The sequence below is a fragment of the Pelodiscus sinensis genome, chromosome 11 (assembly GCF_052426305.1).
Source record: "Pelodiscus sinensis isolate ZL-2025 chromosome 11, ASM5242630v1, whole genome shotgun sequence".
In the NCBI taxonomy this organism is placed as follows: Eukaryota; Metazoa; Chordata; order Testudines; family Trionychidae; genus Pelodiscus; species Pelodiscus sinensis.
The window spans coordinates 49,412,166-49,427,086 of NC_143062.1; the positions used below are offsets into that span (position 1 = coordinate 49,412,166).

General features: G+C 47.7%; 1 protein-coding gene across 5 annotated transcripts in view; it reads right to left on the bottom strand.

Annotated features, from left to right (window-relative positions):
* PTPRG (protein tyrosine phosphatase receptor type G) overlaps nt 1–14,921 on the bottom strand; it is a 659,416-nt gene that overhangs the window by 507,622 nt on the left and 136,873 nt on the right. For all 5 annotated transcript variants that reach the window (XM_075938464.2, XM_075938462.2, XM_075938461.2 and 2 more), the window contains exon 2: nt 9,633–9,737. In XM_075938464.2, the coding sequence (XP_075794579.2) occupies nt 9,633–9,737 (105 nt within the window). The remainder of the gene's footprint in view (nt 1–9,632; nt 9,738–14,921) is intronic.

The window sequence follows — 14,921 nt, forward strand, 5'->3', positions numbered from 1 at the left end:
CTGGAGGACCTAAGAACGAGAGAGGTGCTTTGAACACACTGCAAGATTAAACACGATGGGGAAACCCCATCCATTTCATGCATAGGGTTTCCTGATACTCTTCATAAAAATCAGTTCAATAGACACACAAGTAGAGAACATTTTGTACAACTTGTGCCAATGCCAGCCTGCCTTGTTCCCCAAGAAGTCCCCGTGGTTCCAACCAGTTCATTGGAGAGGCTCATGAGCTAATTCAGCAAAGGAGACATCAACACAGGAACGCACAACCAAGCATGCCTGCAGCCACAGCCAGCTTTGAAACTGGAGCTGCCAGATATCAAAGATGAGCCTCTAGTATTTGAGCTGGCCGCCAAAATGGTCCAGGAGATGCAGTCGTGAACTAAAGCTCTGATATAGGCTCCCCACCCTTGGGGGCCACACTCTGACCCTGTCCATGCCGGGTTGGGGAATCAAAATGGTTGGCACTACTTTGCTTTCTAATTTTTTCTCAATATCTGGGTGGAGGTTTCCTGGTTTGAGCAAAGGAGCGAAAGGCTTTGTTTGGTTGGATGGTTTTTTCTACTTGCTGCTTTTTTTTTAAATGTACTGAAATGATCTCATTAGGCCATTCAGTAAATCACCCCTTCTTCACATGTCGCTCATTTGTCATAGACATTTCTCTGGATTGTGGTTATTAAGAGGGATGTTGGTATGGGTTTCTTTTTAATGGATGTGGCTGTACTTACAGTGAAGGCATTTTAAATTACTATTGATTAATTAACAAGTATCAAGGCCCAGGAAGTTGACAGTAAAGTACCAGATTTGGATCCAAAAATTGTATCTTCCATCACATCCCATAGGCTGAGTGATAAAGTGACATTCGCTGACAGAAAAAGAACGTGGAAGTTGCAAGTCAAAAATTTGGTTTACTCTTTTGATTATGATCCTTTGTGAAGTACAGTAGACAGCCCAAGAAAGTGCCGGTCAAAAAGCTCTCAACCTGGAACACTTTTCCATGTTGTGTATCTATCAGAGACTTCTTTTTAATTTAGAGGGAGAAAAGACAGAGAAAGACTTATGAACTTGCCCAGAATTTTCCACATTACTAAACTGTCAGTTGTCGTAATTATGGACACGGGGCATATGCCACATTTAACCTATTAAATATGGGAATAAGGATATGTGGGACAGACATTTTAGGACCCGATCTTGCAATTCACTGAGTACAAGCAGACTGCTGGTCTCAAACGGTGAAGTCCTAGGCTGGTGTGACTAGCTTTCCTGGTGTTCAAAGGGATTGCTCACATGAATAAAGATGCACAAGGGCTTAGGAGGTTGCAGAATCAGGCTCTGCAGCGGTAACCTTCATTAAGCTATAATCCTCATTCATTTAGGTTCATTTATTCTAACGGGTATTCTTGCTCTAATATTTTAGCCAAATGTCACAGAATCTCTTTTGAATTTCTGTAGCCAGATTTGACATACACACAGGTACACAGTGTGTTGCCAAAGTGCACACAGAAAGTGTTTCCCATTTAAATGGAACTTTGGATACTAAGCGCTGAAGTTCATCTCCCTCCTCTCTTGTCAGTTTACAAGGCCCTGCTATCTTCTTTCTTTTCAGTAGACAAGCATTCGTTTCTGTGGCTGGCTTAAAGAGCGGATGGCACACGTTTTATACCGTTTCTCTTGATACACCGTGAGCTTCGCCTCCGTGATTATGACAGAAGCCATTAAAAACAGACCTTGAGTTTGCACTTCATTTAATTGCTATCTGTTCTCTCCCCCTCCTTCTCAAGATGCCACTTCTCTCACACAAGTTCTGATTTAGCCGCTCTACAATTAAGGGCATACAAGAATAGCCCAAGAGCTGTGTTGGTAGATGATGGACTACATCGTTTTGTAAAAATGCAACAGAATACCTTCGCTTGTACAACTGGATGAAACAGTTTGTGGACCACATTTCTGGGCCACCCACACCTAGAGCGCATGGAGAGCATAGGCAGGCGTTCCACTGAGATACAGGGGAGATGGATCTAGGAACCTTTCATCACTGTAGTATCTGAGGGTATGTCTACACTACAAAGTTAATTCGAACTAACAGCCGTTGGTTCGAATTAACTTTAATAGGCGCTACACATGCAAACCGCTAGTTCGAACTTAATTCGAACTAGGTAAACCTCATTCTACAAGGACTAACACCTAGTTCGAATTAACTAGTTCGAATTAAGGGCTGTGTAGCCACTTAATTCGAACTAGTGGGAAGCTAGCCCTCCCCAGCTTTCCCTGGTGGCCACTCTGGGCACCACCAGGAAAACTCTTCTGCCCCCCTCCCGGCCCCGGAGCCCTTAAAGGGGCACGGGCTGGCTTCGGTGCCCGTGACAGGTGCAAGCCTGCCAGCACCCAGTCAGCAGACCCTGCACCTGGCACGGCACGAGCCAGCCACCCGCTGCCACCCAGCCCTCCGCCTCTTCCCGGGACCAGGCTGGCGGCTCCCGGGAGCCTGCCCAGGTACGCAAGAGGCGGGCGCCCGCCTGGTCTAGTGCAGACATCGTGGACCTCATCTAAGACCTCTGCACTAGGCACAGGAAAGTGGCCGTCTAGGGCAGGAGAGCTGCCAGCCTGGCCACCCAGGAGCAGGTTTGCATGAAAATCAAGGTGGTCCAATGAGACCCCCGACCCTGAGCCCTGAGCTTAGAATGGCCGTACTGGGTCAGACCAAAGGTCCATTTAGCCCAGTAGCTTGTCTGTCAACAGCGGCCAACACTAGGTACCCTGGAGGGGATGGACCGAAGACAATGACCAAGCCATTTGTCTCGTGCCATTCATCTCCAGCCTTCCACAAACAGAGGTCAGGGACACCATTTCTACCCCCTGGCTAATACCACTCCATGGACCCAACCTCCATGACTTTATCTCACTTCTCTTTAAACTCTGTTCTAGTTCTAGCCTTCACAGCCTCCTGCAGCAAGGAGTTCCACAGGTTGACTATTTGCTTTGTGAAGAAGAACTTTGTTACTAGTTTGAAGCCTGCTACCCATTCATTTCATTTGGTGTCCTCTAGTCCTTCTATTATGGGAACTAATGAAGAACTTTTCTTTATGCACCCTCTCCACACCACTCATGCTTTTATAGACCTCTATCATATCCCCCCTCAGTCTCCTCTTTTCTAAGCTGAAAAGTCCCAGTCTCTTTAGCCTCTCTTCATATGGGACCTGTTCCAAATCTCTGATCATTTTAGTTGCCCTCCCCTCTCCCACCCTCTCTCTTCCCCTCTCCCACCTCCTTTTCCCAGTCTCCCCAAGTTTTGTTCAATAAAGAGAGTTTCTATTTTTGAACACACGTGTCCTTTATTTTGTACATCAGGAAGGGGGGCCAGGGAGGGGTAAGTGGAAGGAGGTGAGGGAGGAATGGGGTACGAGCCCCCAATGTGGAGGACTGGGCTGGCTCTGCGGGCTCCTTGGGGTGAAGCCCCTTGATTGACCCTCCCCCCCCCCCCCAGGATGGCAGCCTGCGGCAAGTGCAGCCGGGCTGATGGCCGAGTGCTGTGATGTGCCGAGTGTGGGCATTCAGGGCACTCCAAGCCAGGACTGCTTTGCAAGCAGGGAACCCCTGAGAACTGTCTGTCCGGGGTGGGGGTCGGGTCCCTTTAAGCACAGCCCTCGGCTAGCCTGAGGCAGCAGCTCCACGCTCTAAGTCCTAATCTGATGCGCTGCCGGCACTGCTTCCGGCCATCCTTAACCTCAGTTCAGGGTCCACTCAGTGTGGACATGCTAGTTCGAATTAGCAAAACGCTAATTCGAACTAGTTTTTAAGTCTAGATGCACTAATTCGAATTAGCTTAGTTCGAATTAACTAATTCGAACTAAGTTAGTTTGAATTAGTGCTGTAGTGTAGACATACCCTGAGTGCCTTATAATCTGAAGTGGCTGTTTGTGCTCACAGCATTCTACGAGGCAGGGAAGAGCTATTCCCGGTTTACGTGAAGGGACTTGCCCACGGTTAATTGGCCAGTCTTTCATGAGGCCAGGGATGGAGCTCATATCTCCTGAGTCCCAGCTCAGCAAGCCACCCTCCAGGCAGACCCATTATTGAAGAGTCCCTGGTGACCTGTTCTGCCCCTGTAACTGCCCCCTTGCCCTGTGCACGGCAGCAGGCCTGTTATGCCCACAGCTCTCCAATCTGGCCGTATGACCAGTCACCAAATGTGTTAGCCTAGAACTGCCACCACTCTGAGGACAGGTCTAGACTACTGGAGAAACTCAACCTAAGAGACCCAATTCCAGCAGTGAGAATACCATAGCTAGAGTCGACGTACTTTCGGCCAAATTTCTGCAGCATCCTCACTGTGGAAGGTTGATGGGAGAAACTCTTTGATCTTGTGGAGTACTCGAGTCAATGGGGGCACCATCAGCGGTCGATTTAGTGGGTCCTTACTAGACCCACTAAATCAAACTCTGGCACATGGGTCTCTGGAGCATTGATTTCGGGATAAGTGTGGACGAGGCCTGAGTGCCTTCCAGCATGGAAAGAATCAGGGTTTCTCACTGAATTTAGTATCAAACAACAGAGCTGTTCAATCTAAAAGCAAGAGCCACATAGATCTGTGGGGTCTCCGTGGAGCAAACAGTGCCCATCAACACTGTGGCTTGCATGCTGCTGACAGTAACAGTGAGGACATGCAACGTTCCATCCTTGCCTCCAACTGTTACATCACATTAAAAGAAGCTTAAATGTCTGAAAGTAAATTACTAATGGCACTCCCCCGACCCCAGCAATTGCTGTAGTTGCCCCCGGGAGGTTCTACGATGATGAAGAGAAGAGGACGTGGTCTGGATATTTGTGAATGAAAAGGGAAGTGTTTTTCCAGGCTACGTCTACAGAAGAGCTTAAGGACACTTTCTTCCCCCGACACAGGGAAAACCAATCTCTATTCGCCTGATCACTTAACCTAGCCACCCTAACCACAGCCAAAAATCTCTGCCCAAGAGACATCACACCTGAAAGCCAGGCAAACTGCTCCACCACACTCCACGCATGAAACAGTCCAAGACCGGGGGGGAAGGAATTAAAGTAGCCTCCGCCTCATCCCACACGACGTGGGACAAATACATGCTCAGCATCCCCGTCAGCTGACACTCACAAGCTCTCACCTCCCCAATGGGCAAATCTTAGTGTCATGAGGTAAGAAGGAACGTCCTCTCATGGACCAGTAAGTGGTTACAAGATAGGAAACAAGGGGCTAGAAATAAATGGTCAGTGGAGAGAGAGAGAGAGAGAGAGAGAGAGAGAGAGAGAGAGAGATGGGAGGTCCCCAAAGGATCTGTAGTGGGACCTGTGCTGTTCAACATATTCATAAATGATCTGAAAAAAAAGAGGTGAGAAGTCGGAAGGCAAGTTTTGCCAACAATACAAAATTACTCAACATGGTTAAGCCCAAAGCCGACTGTGAAGAATTACCAAGGAGCCCACAAAACTCGGTGACTGAACAACAAAATGACAGATGAAATTCAATGTTGTAAGTGCAAGTAATGCACTCCACTACACTTATAAAATGATGGGCTCTAAAATCGGATGTTACTACTCAAGAAAGATCTTGGAGCCATGGGGGCTATTTCTCTCAAAACAGCTGCTGAATGCGCAGCGGCAGCCAAAGAAAAAGCCGACAATGTCAGGACCTATTAGAACAGGGATAGACAATAGAAAATAACATAATGCATTGTGGCTACGTCTACACTGGCCCCTTTTCCGGAAGGGGCATGTAAATTTCATGAGTTGTAGTAGGGAAATGCGCGGGGGATTTAAATATCCCCCGCGGCATTTAAATAAAAATGTCCGCTGCTTTTTTCCGGCTTTTAAAAAAGCCAGAAAAGAGCGTCTACACTGGTCCCGATCCTCCGGAAAAAGTGCCCTTCAAAGTAGGAATAAGATCCTCTGGAAAAGGGCACTTTTTCCGGAGGATCGGGGCCAGTGTAGACGCTCTTTTCCAGCTTTTTTAAAAGCCGGAAAAAAGCGGCGGACATTTTTATTTAAATGCCGCGGGGGATATTTAAATCCCCCGCGCATTTCCCTACTACGACTCATGAAATTTACACGCCCCTTCCGGAAAAGGGGCCAGTGTAGACGAGCCCTATATGTTTTCAGTCCATGGTGTGTACACAATACCTATGGCACGTCACTCCATCTCAAAAAGATTAATTAAAATCAGAAAAAAGCTGAGAAAGGTAACCAAAAAATTCCCTAAAGATATGGAACAAATTCCATATGAGCGGATTTCAAAGTCTTGACTATGCAGTTTTGAGAAGATAGGGGGAAGGGGATACGCTAGGACAGGATCCATAAAATCATGAAGGGGAGGGGGGAATAATACTTTACTCCTTCACATAAGAAGAACCAGCGTTACCCAATTATATTACTAGGTAGCACGTTTGAAACAACCTTCAGGATGTATGTCACATAATGCACAGTCCATCGATGACACTCATACCCACCGCAATTTGTGAAGACCAGAAGTACAATGGAGATAAAAAAAAGAGTGAGGTAAGTTTGTGGAGGATCGGTCCATCAATGGTCATTAACCAAGATAGTTCAGAATGCAACCTCATGCCTTGGGGCTTCCTATTTCTCCAAATGTCAGAAACTGGGACTAGGTGATAGGGAATTGATCACTTAATAAATATACCATGTTCTTATTCATTTCCTCCAAGGCACCTGGCATTGGCCACTGTCAGAAGACAGGCTCCTAGATGGATCATTGGTTTGAGCCAGTACCGCTGTTCTTGTGCCTCTATTTCCCAATTTAACTTCTGTTATCAGCAATAGTGACAAAGGGGTTCTAATTAGATAACACTAATCAGGTAGAACTGCATGAGATTGACGACTGAGGAGGCCCTATCTGTTCTCTGTAAAACAAAACAGATTGGCTATTTTCCCTATAGAAGCAAGAGATTTATCGATAGACACAATAGAGCAAAAAAGCCAATAGATAATGTGCAATTAAAAATCAGGTCTATATATTTTACACTGACATGTATTTAAAGTGGTTGGTAAGAGTTTTTACTGGAGATAAGCAATATTAGTCAAAGAAAAAACTGAATAGTCATGATGTTGAGTTTAGAACATTGTCACATGCAGAGACATTTTATAAACTGTAGGACTGATTAAAAACAAAACCCAGCATCTCAGGCTCAGAGTTTTCATATCTATGACAGCAAACTCATTCCAACAGTGTTTTATTTGTCTTCTTGAAGCATTTTCCTTTTATTGGCGGCAATGAATATTCCAAATGCATTTTTAGATAACTAAAAGCAAGGAAACATGCCAAATGCCATTTAACCTGTAATTTTTGTCTAGTTGGTAGAGGATAGATAAGAATTGACAGACCATCCATTTTAAAATACAGATTTTTTTCCCTTGATTTGATTGCTTCTACTATCAGATTATTTACTTGAAAATCCAATACAGAAGCAAAACTAGCGTCAAGCCTTTTCCTCTTCATTAGCCGGTATTCTCAAAGTTATTAGAAATTAGAGTTCATTTGACATAGGCGTATTTTGTTTCCATGGCCTTATTTGCCAATGAGACAGCATCTCCGATTATGACATCAAATGAAAGGGAAATGTGACACCTGATGTTTCTGTATATTAATGGATGAATGCTAACCTAGTCATGCCGTTTCCGTGAAAGTGATAATTTATTACTGCGAGCAGAATTAGCAGTATTATGCAGGTTATAATTTTCCTATTTGGCTGACATCAGTATTCCAAGTACTTAGAAAACCAACTGTATCCTTTAGATAAATCCAGTTCTATATACTGTGGAACCAACATCCAATGATTTAAATACATCACAAGTTCTTCTGAAAAAAGTTATGCGAAATTAATAACACAATGGACCCTCAGAAAGAAGCAAGTGTGTGGAAACACTTTCTGCAAACAAAACCCTGGCTCCCAACCTGATTTGTTTTTCTTTTCTCCTTTTCCCCTCTTCTTGAAGAGCTGGTCTGCAAACGAACAGGAGCAAGTCTGCAACTACCCAAAAATTGCACAAGCAGGTGGCTTGGTACAAGTTACTTTGTATCTTGACAAGTAGTCTCAAAATTGAGCCAAGATGGCAGGATTTTCTTAGCCTGGGGTCACCAATGATCCCTGTGGGGGTGGGGGCTGTGTGTTACCACCCCCCAAGTGCTGAGCTTCCAGGATTACTGAAGGGGAGGAGTCTGGCACCACCCAGAAGCCGCAGTTGTGCACTGCCGCACTCCTCACGGCAGCAGGAGCCGCCAGGGAAACGGCGCACACAAGGCAAGTGCACTTGTTCCGCTTCCTCTGCAGCTCCTGCTGCTGCGGGGAGGCACAACCGCTACCGTCATACCGCACCAGCCCCCTTACTGATCTCTGAAGCCAGGTCCTTGGGGGATGGGGTGCCATGGTGCGAGAGGGTGGGACAATGGCAGGAAGAGGCAGGGCTTGGGGGCCAGTAATGAACATCCCCTTCCCTCCCCAGCCCAACGGGAGTCATGGGCTGGATCCCAAGATTGCTCTGACGGGAGACGACCCACAGGACGGGAGTTTGAGACCCCATCTTAGACCTTTCTTACCAAGCCAATAAAACCAACAAAAGATCCACCTAATTCTGCTTTCTCTGTATCCTAAACCAAGCGAATAAGGATACGTGAAAACAACAGGATAAATAAGCCACATGAATTCTCCTGAGCTGGAGTGCAAACCATGAATTTTGGGGGTAGAAGCAGATGACACAAAAGTTGCCCCTTTATCCTGCAGCTATAGGAAACAATCAGGCAATCAAACTGCATCCCTGAAAACAGGATCGCAACCGGGCTTGGTTGAAAATTTTGCAAAAGGACATTTGGGGAGAGACAACTTTGGCCAACCTGTTTGAATAAGTAAATTTAATCTTGATTTTGTGCAGTCTGTAACCCCTCAGCTACCATAGTCCTTACTCTAGAATGTTGAGCTTTGATAGTCAACTTATGATCCTTTTCACTGTAAACATATCCCAGTGCGGTGGCAGTATTTAAGGAGATGATCAGAGCTGAACCATTCAATGTGCGTAATGTTCCCCTGGGAACAACAGACGTGGTATGGCCGAGTGTTCAAAAGTTAAGTGGCTGATCACTACAGGGAAAGGCTTCCAAAAGGCTCAGTGATGGAGTGCACTGATTGTTAGCCTACAAGGCAAAGGGAGAGCTGGTATAACCTACACTGCTTTGGTGGCTGACAGACTGGAGGTGTCAGGGGGCTGACACCCCATTAGGCACCACAAATCTCACTCTTGCTGGAGCAGGGGGTACCAAGGAAACTATCAGTCTCGGCCCTCCAAGAACATCACAACGCTTCACTGCCATTTTGTGGCCAGTGAGTGGGGGAGTGTCGCAGCTCCCCACAGGAGCCAGCTATGCAACCATCATCTCGCCTTCCACACTCAAGGTCAGGATAGGTCAGTCAAGCTGCTAGCTTCTCAAGGGAGTCACTGCGAAAACAGAAATAATGAAGCTCGCACAACAGAAGTCCAATTCCCGTTTCACGTTCCTGAAGGGGCTGTAACAACAAACCGTATACAACAATCGCTTCAAACAAGTAGTTTGGAGATTGGCACAGGCACATTTCATTCCAATACCAAGAGAGTCAACTCACCTGAGTATGCCCAGTAAGGGTCCCCCGAGGCCTTACGCCGCCGTATTTGCACAGAACTACCATGTCTGTTTTCATGCAACGAGCCAACGTAGCCTTCAGTCAGAGCTGAGAAGAGAAGAGAACAGCCGCCATTAGGAAAATGAAGTTCACCCTCTAAGGGTGTGATGCTGTTCACGAACAGAGACACTCCTTACCCCAGAAAGGTTCACAATCTAAAGAGACGACTCAGGAGCCAGGACATACTGGGAAACCCCAATGACTGAGTTACCTTCAGAATAGGTTTTTGTTGCTTCTGAACAACGATCTTTCCAAGGAAGGAGGGGAGGTGCAATGAGGAGAGAAGGAAGTGATGGATGTTCAAGATGCCAATGCCATTGGAGGAAAGGGGAGAAGGCGGGTTATGCTTTCAGGAAGGAACTGCCTTCTTATTCTGTGTTTACACAATAGCACCTAACCAAATGGAATCCTCCTCTGTGATTAGTGCTACAGCCATACAATACAGAAGACAACACAACATCCACCCAGACCTTGGGTTTACAGAAACGTGTGTACACAGAGCCTTGAATCAGGCATACTCTCTGACGAGAGACTATTGGGCTACTGTGATACAAATTCCTAGGCAACGTGCCCCGATTGGTTTGCCAACAACTCTCACCTTAGACCTGACAAATGCGCCACACACACACACACACACACACACACAAAGTTTATCCATAAGGAACAACCTGAAAGATGTCAATAGAGAGCTCCTAAATTGCAATGGTTATGAATCTTGAGGAGACGAACGTACAGGTAACATTTAAAGAACAATCTATTTTAGAATTGTGCATCCATCTGTCTGTGAGTCCATTTGCTCAAGAACACCTCCTGAAGGGTAAGAGCTAGGACCACCGAATTTGGAATGCAATCTCCTCTTCTCCTCGCTTAAAGCAGAGTCAGGGGTTGGTTGTGCCAGGAAAACAGGAAGTGCCTGGAATGGGAATGTTTTCCATTCCATGGACAGGGAGGGGCTGTTTGGAGGGATGCGATATTCACAGTGTCCACTAGGGGCAGCAGCACCACCAAAAGAATAGCCAGCTGAAGCTGAGATCCCCCATCTTGCCTGCTACCCGACTGGGTAAGTGCCCTCCACTCCACCCCAAACTCCCTGGGAGCGAGGAGGGAGAGGGATAAAGTCCTTGGCAAGCTCCGGGAGAAAGAAAGGCCCTGCCAGTCCCCTCTCCACACCAGGAGTAAGCAGGAGGAGGGAGAAAGCCCCTCTTGCCCCCCCGTCCCAGGCCAGGAGAAGGAAACAGTTCCCACCAGCCCACAGGGACTAGTCAGAACCAGCCAACTCCTTTCCCTGACTCCTGCACCCCCACGCTGAGCCCTTCTCAATCTCAACCCTCACTCTCACACTCCCTGCATCCCCAACTCCCTATCCTGAACCCTCCCTCAACCCCCCCCACCCTGACTCCTGCACCCCACCTCTGAGCCTTCTGCGCTGAGCCCCCCACATCTCCAAGGCGATGCCCCGACTCCTGTACCCCCCCCCCCAATCCCATGCCTGGAAGGACCTGGGGAACACCGGGTAAATCTGCTAGTATATTTACATTACAAATAAGCGTTCAGGATTTGGAATAATGATAATTAGTCACCAGAGTCAATATGTTCAGGCAAGAGGCTCTTGTCACCCCTCCCTGGCTGGCTGGTGATGCAATGTTAATTAGCTTTGTGCAGTCCCAAGTCTTTCAGTGGAAAACTATCGGGCAACCAGAAAACAAATGAAAGCTCCTGAAGGAAGCAAAGGGGTAGGAGGCTTTACCTTGCGTGTGAGGAGAAACAAAAAACCTCCTTCAGGAGGCGGCACTCGGCATCCCGTCTCTGAGAAGCCATATTGGGAGTGGGGATGGACAAATAAAAACCGAATCCTGGGAAGCCGGACAACTCCACAAGAGAATGAAATTGGTGCGGGGGAGGGGAAAATGAGGAGACCTGTTTTATTAGCGGGGAAAGGGAACAGCCCCCTAAGCGCAGACCTAGGTTTGCGTTTCCTGATTCTGGCTTGTGCCATATCTGCTGGCTGTCATCACTCCCTCTCCTGGCTAGTTAAAGCTTGGCCCTTTCTTCCATAAGCCGACTTCTGTTGTATTTTAAGGGCTCACAAGCGCTGTGTGTCATCCAGGAGCAATGGTTGAAGGTAAAACAAGTCAACAGGGGTACAATGCCCCTCCGGGCAGTTTTGTGAGCAGCCAGTGCCAGGGTATGGGTCCCATAGGGACAAAATTCAAAGGGACACCATGCGCAAGGCGAAGACAAGCGTAACCCAGCGGAGTGACTAAAAGGCCAGTGATATCCGAGAACTGGCCCCTCCACCCCACCCAGAGAAGCGCAGGGAAGGTTCCTGCTGGTTGGAGGCAAGCAGGAAAACAAGGTGACTCATGGTTCTGGGTGCCCAGAGAACAGTCACATTCCCTGCCCTTTCCTAAGAAAAACGAAACAATCTGAAGAGCTGCGGACATGCCCCCGTGTGGCGCACAACAGGTTAGCTTCGGTGTTTGCAATGGAGCTACGCTGACCTACACCAGTAGAGCATCTGCTCTGGACATTTAGGCCGTTGACAGACTTCCTGTCTAGCCACTCCAAGGGTCGGGGTGGACTTGCTTTACTAGGTGTGCACAAAACAGTAGTTGCTACAGGAAACACAGAGTGTAGCCAGATTCTTGAGATACCTATGGCATCAAGCTCGATGCTTCAGATACTGTATTACACTTGCTTCCCCTACAGCCCAAGCGACATTTTAAAATCCCCAGCCAGGCAGTCCTCCAGTGGCCCAGGAGTACCCTCTCTAACAGGATAGAGGTCTTTGGCAAGGTGGAGATTAACTGGCTATCCGGATGACGGCTTGAGAACTTCATGGAAGGCACGTCACACGACAGTAGCTCTCCATCCCACCCAGCATGGAGGACACAGACCCAACCTTCCAGCCAAGAAGACGGAGGGGAGGTGTCAGGAAGCCACCTCATGTACAACCCTATGACCAGCACGCAGCAAAGAGATTCATGAAGAAGGAACCGCTAACATGGTTTGCTTTCATAAAGTGAAGAACTTGAACCCACCAACTGAAACAAAAGAGGGAGCCACCAAGTGCTTCCAGGCCTTTTTCTTGTTATAGTTAACACCTGCTTTTTTCTCCTTTTAAAGAAATGCTCAGCTTTCCCAAAGGGGCAACTTTACACATGCAGATACTGCGTGTACTGCTTCCATCCACTTGACTGAATCAAATCTGAGCTGTCCGAGTTCACAAATGTCAGGAAGCTAGTCTGAAATGGAATTTGCCTCTCTCTGTCACCACACACCGCCGCTGCAAACCCCCGGCCTATAATAAATGCACACACAAAAATAAAACCTGCTTGGGAAGGCAACGAGAACTGTCTAGGCATTATTTGAAAACACAGCCGAGCATCGTGTGACTCAACAGCAATTTCTCTCTGACTGGTCGCGGTTCAGTTATTTAAATCAGCAAGGTACTAATTAAATAATTCCCAGTACTTAACTTCAGTTAGGTGTACAAAAGGTTACCGCATATAGCAGCCGTACCACCGATGCTGCATGCCCGTCACTTCTCTAGCCAAGCACAGCAAGGCGGGGCTTGAGCAAACCGTCCGGGAACACCAAGTATAGGCAGGTCTATTCAGTTCTTCCCATTGCCCTGATACCCGACTAATACCTGCTTGGTACGAAGGTGAGTGGAGCTGGCTGGTTTTCAGTAGCAGACGTACTCGGGCTCCCTGTCTACACAGCACCGCCAAGAGCTTCACTCTACGGCAGGGCCGATTGATTTCTGCAGCATGACCTAGGGACGTGAAAGGTTAACAGGTTTCGATTAACCGGTGGGAGCTGAAGCAGCTCCCTGCCCACTCTGGTCCTGGGGCTGCTTGAACCCTGTGGAGAAAATTTAGTGTGGTCATGCTAGGGATGTCAAATCCCATTTAACTGATGAGCTGGTTAAACAATTAAAGGAGAGGGATGGCAGGGGTACTCCAGCCATGTTTGCAGCGGAAGCAGAGGTGGAGTAGAGGGGGGGGTTCCAGCGGAGCTGAGGTGGGGCGGGAGGGTCCAGCCCAGCAGCGGGCAAGGGGAGGGTTAGGAAGGCTGTTCCAGCCCAGCCAAGTTGGATCGCCCCCCCCCACCTTTAATTGGTTAACCAGTTACACGTATTGTTTAACCGGTTCACCAATTCAGCGGGATTTGCTATCCCTAGCACGGCCACAGTAAGTTTTGGGACCAAGTGGAAGTTCTGTGGCCGTGGGAATGGCAGAAAAGACTCACCCCAAAACATAGGAGAGGGCTCCCCCAGGCCCATTGGAACAACCATCTGGACAAATTGTGTTACCGAGTGACAATTGCAAGTTCCGAGTATTTTTCATGCAGATGCCAAATGCCTGGTTTCCCTGCAGGATCCAAGTGTGAAGCTTCAGCTTAAACTGAAGAGCCAGGGGCCATGTGGCAAGGTTTGGATTCAACAGGTCATATCCGCACTTCCTGTCTACCTCCTCTCCTCCCTCTTGCTGACAAGAGAGCCAGGGTGTCCAGGAGCAGGAGAAGACATCTGTGGGAGTCAGAAGAGTGACATGGAACTCAACAAGGAGGGACTGTGGGATAGACGTTTAGGCAAAGCAGCTGGCAGGCCCTCACAAGAGGCAGCAGCCGGGGAACAGGAAAAGAATGTTGGTGGTTCCGAACAATGGCAGGAAGGTCTGACTTGGAACCACGTGTCCTGGGACATGTGCACTGGCAATATCGGTCACCCAATGCCTCACGACAGGGAGGTAGGCACTCCTGACTCCCTTGAACATGCATAGCCACAAGAGACATGACAGCAGACAAGACAGATTTTCCAGGGAAATCTGCATTTCTTCACCTGGAAGAAAGATGATGGACAGCCACCTCCATGAGAGGTCAAGTTCTGCTCCTAAATCCACAGCTGCCAGGCCCTGGCAGGCTCTACCGCAAAACAGGAGACAGACTGGGTCTACAGTGTGGGGATTCTACAGGGAAACACTCCAAGTCAGCACCCACAACTTAAAATCAATCGGAGAACTCTTTGTACTCTTAGCCCGAGCAGCCCAAGACGCAGCGTGGCAATTCGGCGGTATGGCTATGAATCATGCTATTGATTTTCAGTATCTCCTGTGCAGAAAATTAAATTATGTAAATCTAGGCCTTTACAAATCTCTTCCTTTAATGTGAAATTGAACATTTGCTTAAGTCAGCATCTTATTTATGCAATTAAAACTTGACATCCTT